At 51.5% G+C, this 10,770-nt stretch overlaps 3 protein-coding genes across 3 annotated transcripts; 2 read left to right on the top strand and 1 right to left on the bottom strand.

Moving 5' to 3' along the window:
• Positions 1-3,197: 3,197 nt before the first annotated feature.
• COCSADRAFT_37035 (uncharacterized protein) lies at positions 3,198-3,817 on the top strand. The gene has a single exon (XM_007701660.1). It carries the CDS (start codon positions 3,230-3,232, stop codon positions 3,563-3,565), a length of 336 nt encoding a protein of 111 aa, XP_007699850.1. The 5' UTR covers positions 3,198-3,229; the 3' UTR covers positions 3,566-3,817.
• A 2,877-nt stretch (positions 3,818-6,694) lies between these two features.
• Positions 6,695-7,709, top strand: COCSADRAFT_325472 (uncharacterized protein). The gene is made up of 3 exons (XM_007702047.1): positions 6,695-6,914; positions 6,973-7,118; positions 7,176-7,709. The coding sequence occupies exons 1-3, from the start codon at positions 6,864-6,866 to the stop codon at positions 7,426-7,428; spliced, it is 450 nt and encodes a 149-aa protein (XP_007700237.1). The 5' UTR covers positions 6,695-6,863; the 3' UTR covers positions 7,429-7,709.
• Positions 7,710-7,989: 280 nt separating this feature from the next.
• On the bottom strand, positions 7,990-9,921 carry COCSADRAFT_357440 (uncharacterized protein; the record flags this gene model as incomplete). The annotated part of the gene is made up of 2 exons (XM_007702048.1): positions 8,402-9,921; positions 7,990-8,327 (listed from the first exon to the last, which is right to left on the bottom strand). The coding sequence occupies exons 1-2, from the start codon at positions 9,495-9,497 to the stop codon at positions 7,990-7,992; spliced, it is 1,434 nt and encodes a 477-aa protein (XP_007700238.1). The 5' UTR covers positions 9,498-9,921.
• Positions 9,922-10,770: the final 849 nt, after the last annotated feature.

Below are 10,770 nucleotides of genomic sequence, written 5' to 3' on the forward strand. Positions count from 1 at the left end.
GCCCTCGCATTGACAACTCACGTCTGCCTGGTGGCCCGTCTTCTTTGTCTTTGATCACTGCTGCACACCGTCATCGGTCTGACAAGCCACTCGTGTACTCGTTAGCCAGAAACGACGCGTGGAATCAGCCAGAACATAGACTTGTACCCTGATCCCTCCTCATTCGTGCATATGCGGCTAGACCTTGGTTGCATGTAGCAGTTTCCCGTGCTTGAGCGAGCTTCTCCCAGCGAGCATGCACATGCTTCCTCCATGGTAAGGCGAAGGCGAAGGCGGAGCAAGGCTTTCAGCCTGAGATGCCGCCGCTCCAACCGTCCCACCTATACTGGGCAGATTGGCCACCAAGACGGGCGGGTCTCCTCTTTTGCCTCTTGGAGACGTCTAGTCCTGATGGCCATACCACCGTAGATAAGGTCGTACCTGTGAAGTCTTTGCAACCCGTCATAGTGCTCTGTGTCTGATATCTGTACTTGCTGGCTTGGTCTAGTCCTTCTCCACCGCTGTCGAGAGCACTCAGTGCCTCGATGGACGTGTATGTAGTTCCCCTCATGTGCGCCAGCCAACCATCTCACTCATCGAGCGGGGACATGCACCCAGGCTGGCGAGGCCGATTCGACCCACTGTCGGTGGCACCCGCCAATCCGCAGACACGCAGCCTGGTCCTCCCATGCACCGAAGACGCCAACGACCGCAGCGCTGACCCACACAAGCACAGCACTTGCTCATCTCGGGATCAAAATTGCGTGCGACCTTCCTCCTAGTCTCTCCGCCGTTCATGTACCCACGCAATACCCAGCATTGCTTTGTCCTCACATGACAGCAAGCGTGTGCGGAGTGCCGTGTAGCAAGTTTCAACGTCAATTCATAATCAGTCGCCTTTGCACTCCCTCGAGGATGGCAACACAGGCCTCATCTGCGGTCAGAATGATGAAAACTCACATCACCGCGTCAGAGATGCCAAAACAAGCTAAGTTGGTCAATGGGTCAATTGTTTGCGCAGCTATTTGCAAAGCTACCTACGGTCGCAGCAATGGCCGCAGCTCTCATGTTTGTTGTGGTGGTTGGTGTGGCTCCGTGCATGACACGAGGGCCGTCCTTAGGTCTGACGGCACAACACCACCTCAGCTTTTGGCAGCCGCTGTTATACACTCACTTTACTGCAGACGAGCCATGGATCTCTAGTCTTCAATTCGAGTAAAAATATGATGGCCGTACACTTCAATCTATCTCTGTACAAGCAATTGGTCCGGCAATGTGGACTTGTTGCCTCATCTGACAATGAGGCATACTGGTTGGGATGATTGACAGAAACATGCTGCATCATGTTGCCACCGCATGGACTGCAGCAAAATGCTCACATCTGGAATCTCCTCTTTACGGCTTCACCGGTAAGAAGGTCGGAATCATGGAGCCCTCTTCATAGGCCGCCAGAGGCAAGCATTCCATGTTGATTATGCGTGGAAAGGTAGGCGAGCCAACGCCGATGCGTTCATCAAACCCATGACAGATGGTGACATGAATTTCAGGGATATAGCCTCCTCCCCGATCAACCACATACCGCTCGCCACGTCAGAGGATCTCCGATGGGGCAGGCTTTGGCCGGTTCTAGTGTCTGCCCAGGGAGTCCAGGTGATTGCTTCGACATGCGATGGCGAGCTAGGTTCCGCATAAACTTCACGCCATCCTGTTATCTGAGTGAGGCATGCCTGTCAGCGTGCAGGGCCTAGTTAGTCAACATTGGGCCGGCCACGGTAAACGCCAGCCGTTGAGTGGAGATAGAGATCAGCTGAATGGAGGGCCCAGTCCATGCAAGGCAATATGCATGCGGAGGTTGCTAGTGTTCCATGCAAGTGGCAACGATGGATTACCGGACGTAATGTCTAACATGTAGTACTGCAGCAAGTGGAGATAAGGTGACTGGCCGAGAGCAGCTTGGGTCCGTCGTGTAGAGGCCGGCAGTCGCGGACTGACGACGAGAGGCGAATAACAGTCTTTAGTGGACGTGAGAGGCAAGAGAGCGCCATCGGTGAAGCTGAGTGATGCTACACAGATTGATTAGCTTGGTCACATACAACAGCTTGGAGGGGTAGAATATCGAGCGTAACGAGCCGGCAAACGCCCGAAATTTCACGGGTGTGCTTCATGTTAGCAATCTCGAGGGCGGACAAATGCCCAATCGAGAGCACTGTTGATACATGCGCTCCATATCTTGGCCAATGCATCTGGTAACGGCTGACCGTAGCTCGTAACGGAGAAGGGGTGCCCAGGGCTCTCAGGGTTCGTTGGCGTACTTTCCTCCTTTGGCGTCCGCTGTTGGTATCTCAGCGGACACCATTGGCCAATCGCTTGTTACTCCCAGGAAAGAATATCTGGAGCGGACTGTGACTCGGCATGAACCACATAGCACGTGATCACAACTCGGTTCAGAAATGCTCCATCTCCCATAGCATGAGAGGCCCGGAATGCTCGAAAATGACATACCACAACATCCTGGGGCGCCCACTAAGGCAATTCGACAAGGAAGATGAGGGATTTTCACATCTGGAACTCAGGGTTACGTGGTTCGTGAAGCCACGACACGTTGATCCCTTAGCATATGTGATAACTCTCTGCAGCTGGAAACGCCGGCATGGCCTAGGGTTCCATTGCAGCCCGTCTCCGCATTGTTTTAGCGTCAGAATGAAAGGGATTTGTGAATCGTAGCGATGTCGTTGGACGGGACGAGGTGGGGTGCAACCACGTCGACGGAAGGATAGGCCATGGCAGCAATCTATGGTCTGACAACGAAACAGTCTCGGGTGCCAGAAGCGGCCCATGAGGTCGGCGAGAGGTATGCGTCCGTAAGGATAAATAGCGGTATGCTGCTGCTTCCAGTCTGGCTCTACACTCAACTCAACAGCAACCTCCAGTCGTTGACGAGATCTTCTGAGCATCTTCCAACTCTTGTGACATCGAGTCCAACAACCGACCCACCTCCCACCTCTAGACCTTGCTCATTGTTGTTCAAGGCTCTCTATCAGCCAACCATCCAGTGTATGTCCCCTTGAGGCCGGAGGTCAAAGACCCCTAAGTTGACCGATTCCAGGTACGAGATCGCTGGTCCTATCAAGCAGGTCCAGTGTTTGAACAAGGAGTAATCCGTACGTATTGGAGACCTGTAGTCCAAGCATGAGCACCAAGGCTAATGTATAACCGAACCCCAGACGGCACAACTCTTCTACTCTGAAACATGTGCTTCTACGACCAGCACCGTTTTGTCTGTGGTGATTGGAAGTGGGGCCATTTCCGCCAGCACTGCGCCAAAGAGTACCGAATCGGCGAGACGTGTGGCATGAAGCTCATCATGCAAACAGTCCCTACTGGCACATATTGCAAGCTCTGCGAGAAGATCAACACCAAGATGCGCCGCCGAGCCGCTGAGGTGGACCGTGTCGGCCGATGGCAGCGCGAGGCTCACAAGTTCGCGGCCTCTATTGAGAAATCCATGGAGATGATTCGTGCATTGGACGGGGAAATCTGTGAGCTAACCAACGAGCGTAACCGCAGACTGCAAGCGATTCACTGAGCTCGGGGTAGACATGACGCAGGCGTCTGGGAGTTTTCGTTTCATGTACAACGTCTTGGTATTTCCTTTCAAATTGAGCCCGTTCAACTTTCGTTTCGGGGGTCGACATAAGGCAGGAAGTGCTGCTATTGAAGGAAGAGGAGCGGCACATGGAAGACCGGGCGTTACCTCTTACAATCGCTTCTTTTCAGTCATTGAATCCTCTTGGGATTGGGTAGTTCAATCAATCTTTTTTTCTCCTAACTTCCATGATTGGCTACATGCTCAGTCGTTGTGAACGTAGCCGCTGTGCCATGAATTGGGGGCTGAAGCCATCCAATCCGCGAATGTCGCGTAGCCGCGAATAGAAGTGGAGAGGTGGTTGCGCACGGCCCAGGCAAAGGAACGGCGCTTCTTCCGGTATCTGGGAGATACGCAATAGAGTTTTGACGGGAGCGTTGTAGACATGCAGCAAGCTAAACGATAACGTCGGGATAGGAAGAGTGGAGGAGCGGACGATGAGGATGTTGTTTTGTCGGGGGACAGCGGTGGGGTAATTTCGTAGCTCGGTCGGCACGTGATGGCGCTAAGGGTCGGGGCGGATAGCGTGATCGAATGAGGCCGAAGATATGCCGATCCTAACTCATTTACCATAATGTTACCAAGTAGCTTACCACCTCAACATCATTTTGCGTATCTCGAAAACGTTCCGCTGAGACCAGTCCATAAACTTTCCACCGAGATATTGGCTCTAGACCCCTTCGGAGGGTTGTCTTCCACAAGACCGGGCGTAGCAGCTGACTCCCTCACTCCGTTATCCCTTGCTAGTGTGAGTCTTTGCGTACTGGATCATTGGAAGACGTGCGTCGAAGAGAGGGGTAGCAGTATGAATGGAACAAAGCAAGAGAGGGTATGCTCGTGTGATCGATAGCCTCACGCTTGACGTGAGCTCAGTCTTGAGGGGATCCTCCTAGGTTTTGGCGGTATCGCAACGTATTCTTCGTCCATGTGGCGCTCGATTATCCTTCGATCATTCAACGGTATCGATATAAGCAATGCTGATGAAGAGAATGGAGGTCCTGAGAGTGCCATATCAGTCGGAAGAGCCAGGAAGAAAGGCAGAAAATGTCGACTTACGTGGCGAACGCTGAGTGGCCTGAAAGGCGATCGATCGCCCTTCACACGCTGTCCCTGAGTTATGCTCACCAGTACACTCGTAGGCGTCATAGCCAATTTTATACCACTAATATCTCCTCGAGTGCCTTCTAGTGCATCCGTGTGCACAAGAGAATGGGGTTTTGACAGCGCGGAAGAGGGGTGCGAGAAGGGTACGGGCCACCCCAGCTTAAGAATATCTTGTGATCGTAGCCCTAACACAGCGACTAGACTTAAGCGCCCGTGGTATAATACAGTATGTCGCTCGTGTACCGTAGCTTTTGGTTGGGTTCAGAGACGCAGCTGGGTGGATGCGTAAGGCGATACCACGACAACATGGCCAATAAATCGACTCGACGTGTTGTCAATAGGCCCGCAAGACATGGTTCCTACATGGCCTACGACCGATAAACCATCTTTAGGCCGTACCATGGACGTATTGGGCTACAATCAGTATAGTTATGCTTAGCCGGAACGCATGTAAAGCACAAGATGAACCAATGAGAGCCTGGAACAGCTCATTCAGATGAGCTGGGCAACCTGTTCAGTGGCATCCTCATTTCGCTCCATCTCAGATGCGGGCGACTATCCAAGTCGCATGTACCGGCGGTACGTACTCTTTGGCGCTCACCAATTCAGCTCGTTTCGTTGTGACTACGAGCATTGCGCATGACGACTTTACCCTTTCGGGTGGATCTTACCTTCCATAGCGCTCCCGCAAATTGTATGCATATCGGAACGGACGCACACTTACTCCCGCACCAATCCGCGGTATACAACGCACGCATTGTGTACGATCCGTTGGATATCTACCTGGCCATCTCCATTATTGCCCCCAATCGTTGTTCAGCACTGGCTGTTGCATGATGGAAATAGAAAGCGGGAGCCCATGCGTTCAGACTCAATGCAGCCTCACTGTGACCAAAGAAACTTTCTGCTTATTTTCAAAGCCTCCTCAGCCTATGCAGACCTTGTAGGACATGCGATTGTGGTACAACGTTTGCCGAGAGTGCGACCAATCACAGCCCAGAACAGGCATTCTGCCTCAACTGCAAGCCGCCGACTTCGCCCAACAGGAACAACGATACTCACAGCTCACAGGGGCGCTAAAATGCATGAGTCTTCTCTAGACTTCCAGTCATGCCATCTGTAGCAAGAGTCGTTGCAGCGTTGTGATGGCTTGGTAGGTACTTACGTACAACCAGCCTTCGTGAACCTAGAGATGCGCTTACCCTTACGCACACCGGCGGCTCGCCTCGCAGCGTATGTCTAGGATAGCCCTTGTCGGTCAATGCAATGCTTGAACCCCCACGCCTCTTTCAAGAGCACCAGTAGTGATTTGTGGGTATGCATCGAAGGATTCCACTAGGTGTTAAATAGCCGTGAGGTCAGCGCACCTGGTTATGCGAGCAACTAGGTTTATACCAGGTGGTATTCCAGTCATGTTCTTAGCTGTATGTGGTCATGCCAACCAGAATTTCTGATATTCCGCCCTGATTGTATCAGATTCTGTACGCTCCGTTTATCTGAGCCGTCCAAAGGTCAAAGAAGTGAATTTAACCGAGCCAGAAGCCTAGTATAATTGGGAAGAATTAGGCTGTGAGCATTAGCTCGGCAAATATAATGAGAACCGATGGACATGCGAGTTAGGAGGTTGTTGTCATCACCATTCAACATCTGTGCAGTCAACAAGACCTAAGTAGTGACGCAGACGTAATCAAAGTAGAATCGATGCCAGACAACTCGCCTGTGGTATACTTCAGCTCCAGAGTAGTATTTGAAACTTCAAATCATCTCAACCTGTAATTATGGAAAATAGAATATGCATTGGGTGATCAACCCACCTCACGATGGACGTTACGATCTATAAAGATACAGCAAACGCCGGGGTCACGTGATGTTTTCTGGACGTGGCGCAGGCGTGTGGCTGGAAATCGCCAAGAGGTCGGACATGTTCGGTGCCGATCATCACAACTCCAAGGAATCAACCCTTGTCACAACAAGTGTTAGCAACGTTCTTCTTACTGTACTGGATAGCACGCTGTTTCGAGGGGTTTACACATCTACAGACTCGTAAGCTACTCAGAAAGCAGATCCTTCACCTCCGCTGTTCTGTCCTCCCCACGCTGCTTTACCCACTACGTAACACACCCTTTACATCGCAATGGGTGTTTGCGCGTCGTGCTTAGGAGGGCAGAGGACTTCGGATATAGATGTGAGTCCTCCTGTATGCGCTTTTGTAATGACAAACCAGCTGACGTAAACTCTTATAGCAGTCGGACGCTTCACATCTTCTCGGGGACCAATACCAGCCCAACTATGGCACCGCCAGCAGCACTCACAATGTGCCTCAGCCTGACCCTGAGGAGCTTCGCCGCCAGCGAGAGAACTTGGAGCGTATCTGCGCTGAAACGAACGAGTAAGCATCTCGTCTTTATGCACTTTACTGATCCAGCTCTGATGTCATCCCCTATAGACAGTTGATCCCCGTTTCACAACCGAGCGCACTCCCCGAGGTCTCCGAGCAGCCTTCCAAGAACGACGAGTATGCCCATCTTTTTAACGAGCGCTTCAAGTCCATCAGACACGGCCGTCCGGCTTCTGCTGGTGATAACGAAGATGACGAAACAACCTGGCTCGAGAACGTTGTAGGCAGCCAAGGAGAGGACGAACTGGATCAGATCAAGCCAGCCAACGGCAAGCTGACGATACAGTTCGGCCAAAGATAGACACACGAAAACTTGTGATCGACGCCATAACGCTTTGCTTGTGCCCTTAGAGGCAGAGATCTACTGCGTCTTCCGATGCTTATTCTATTCCTTCTTGTATGATTACCCATTTCGGATACCCGTAATACACCCTTTCTTCTCTGTATTCTTTCTTTTCAATCAGCATTGCCTTTGTCATTCGCATATTTCCTAGTGTTAGCATAGGTAGGTTCAAAATACTTTTTTTGCATCGTCATGTCAATATTATCCTATCGTCTTTCTCACACTATCTCACTAGCCTAAGGATGGTAAAATGCAGCATGTAATTATTTCCTTTACTTTTCAAAGCATAGAATTGAACAAGACTGGATTCTTTCCTCGCAATTGCCGTCAAACCACATGACAAATGCTAGGCTACTATACAATATCCCTCCACTAGTTGCTTCACAGGGTTCTGCGTGAGAAGATCACGGTTAAAAGAAGCAGGAATACAAAGCAAAAGCAGACTCAAGGGGAAAACATTGGTGATGGCGCCTTATACATGACATAGACGAAGATACCACCCCACGTCATACCACACCATCAGCCGGACGGATGTGGTGGCGAGGTCGTAGACAAAGTCGCCGCTTCATCCAACTCATGTAACGTGTGCTCCGCGACGCCATCCATCAAGACGCGCAGTTCCGTAGTGTACTTATCGGGGATCCTGTCAAGTTGCAGATTCAAGCCAGGAAGTAGCAGACGCTGCATCGCAGGTTCCTGTTTCTTAAACGTCTTCTTTCCCCATGCCAATGCTGCACCCTGCATGGTACGGAACAGGGCTTTGCTGTCGTCTTCGTCAAGGATGTTGGCGTCTTGGTGTCTCATCGCTTCTTTCTCAACGAAATCGCGGACAGTGGTGGCGGTCTTGGCGTCTGGGGCTTGCTACGCTATCGTCAGTATTGTGCCCTGAAAAGAAGAACAGAAGATGAAATCTAGGCATAATCCTTTTAACTACTTACGTTTGGAGCGGGTACACTGGGCGTTTCAGGGCCGGGGGCAGATTTCTCAGCATGCATCTTCTCCAGCCTTTCCCGAACCTTTTTCTGGATGTTCTGGTAGATCTCATCGGCTGTGGGTCGACGGTGGCCGCTTCGCTGGATGATGGCTGGGATGCGTCCGGTAGGGTTGTATGTAACGGGCTCGCGGCGGGCTAGCAGCGGCTCGTCGTAGCCAAGGACGCAGTTTTGATACAAAAGATCGTTATAGGGATAGTCTTCGCGTGAGTGAGCGACTAGGACCCGGGGCCGCGCAGTCTCTGACTGTGGAGTTGAAGGTGCTAGGTACGCTATACTTGGGTTTGATCGAAGAGCAGCACGAGTGGTTGGCGGTGCTCTGGTGGCGGTCGCGAGAGCACTCTCTGCGAAGGAGAGGGTCTGATGGCGTTTACTAGGAGTTGGGGATGCGTGGTCTGGGTCGAGCTCGCCCTCTGAAGACTCTTCCGCCTCGCTGTCTTCAATGCAAGAGCGGCCGCGCGACCGCTTCGTTGCTTTCGACTTGGGTACAGACGGGGTGTGCTTGCCTGCCTTCTGGACACTTTCCTCACACTCCTTCGACTCTTCCTCGTCGACGTCCTTCTGCGAACTACTGGCCTTGACCGCACTACCTACTGGCTTCTTCCTCGATGCTCTCGCTCCAGTACCACTTGGAGTCGCAACTCCAGTCTCCTCGGGGGATGGCATATTGCCGTGGACAAGTCCCTTACCTTGGCGTTGACGCTTCTCATAGCACGGCTGGCAGACTTGAAAAGTGCAGCCGGGGCAGCGCCGCATGGTGTCCATGTTGCGTTTGTCGCACTCGGTACACTTGGCGGTGTGTACAGCTACTCTGGTGTATAATGGCTCGTCGACAGTGCAAGAATTCGGAGCTGTACTTGCTGGCGTGTGAGGTGTGTGTGGTGGGGACGGGCTTTGAAAGTGATGTGATGTGTTTATATGGGGTGGGGTGTTTGCATGAGACGGGCCACGGTGAATGCATGAATTTTCTGGTGTGAGTGTGAGGACCTGGTTACCAGTGCTACGGCTCGAGTCCGGTGTAGTGAGAGGATACATCTTTCCGTTTGTTTGGCGCGGCTTGGGTGTTGTGTGTTCTTTGTCAATGCTTCACTTGGGCGCTTTACTGTGTGGAGAAGAGGTTAGATTTGTATTTTTGCACTTACAAAAAGAAGAGGCAGTGGCGAAGGTGGTGGTAGGAAGAGTTCGGATGAGGTTGTGAAGAGTATTCAATAATGGGAGGGTCAGGGTGAAATTGTATTGTGGTAGGAGTAGGAATCCGCTCACATCCACTAACACGATTAGTCCGTTTGGGAGGGCTATTCACTCTGGATGGTTTCGTTTTCGGGGCGTCTAAGCTGCAACTCTACAAGATTGATGCATACACACTGATGTGCACAATAGAGGTTACAGAGAGCAAGGCGGCACAGTGGGTTAGATATATAAGATACATGCCCGACCAGGTACGTGAATAGATCAGGTGAATCATAAGCTCACTTGGTGGATGAAGTTTGAATGCCTTGGGAACAAACTCGTTTGTTCTTCTGTGTTGTGAAGGGACTCTTTAGTGTGTTGGTTAGTGGGCAAGATGTTTCATGCCGGTATGCTTGGTCACTAAAGTCACGAGTTCACGATATCGCCCTTAACTCGATGAAAATGACACATATGCGTTGGCTTCACGTCCACGCTCGCAATGTTCAAACGCAGGAAGCGGTGAAGGATGTTTAGTGCCGTTGAACAAGACACGAATTGGGAAATACATCCAACCCTCTCACCAGCGTAAGACGGGCGTGACATTCTGGCACGGATGGACGGCCGTTTTAAGCATTGAAACGGCCCTATGCTCTGCCGTGCGAACAGGCGGGGCGTGTGGGCCGATTTTGGGACAAGGTTTGGTTTTAAAAGATGAACGCGATGATGTACCAGGTGTCGCCTTCTGGATTGCCATTGTTTGGTTGTGCCCAGAACAATGGCAAAGCTTGAATTCTAAGTACCTTGGCAAAAGGAGGGGACTTCCCTGATAGCAGTGAGAAGACATGGCAGCCAGGGACATGTACAAAAGGAGACTGGGCTCGCATAGGTAGATAGCACCATGCTATAGTATTGTGTTCACGGCGAAATGGGCCATATCTGGGGTCGAGGAAAGGAAGCAGACTTGGCCATGATATCGTGAAAAGAAATATGGGATAGCTGCATGTTGATTTGGAGAGGAGGCTATCTCACACCGAGCATGACATGCATGTCAGCCTGTGGGTGTCAGTACCAGGTGTGTAGTCGAACTAACCCTTGCCTATCGCGTCACCGACGTGGTATGCAGAAACGCTAGCCGCAT

The sequence above is a fragment of the Bipolaris sorokiniana genome (assembly GCF_000338995.1).
Source record: "Bipolaris sorokiniana ND90Pr unplaced genomic scaffold COCSAscaffold_7, whole genome shotgun sequence".
Classification (NCBI taxonomy): Eukaryota; Fungi; Ascomycota; class Dothideomycetes; order Pleosporales; family Pleosporaceae; genus Bipolaris; species Bipolaris sorokiniana.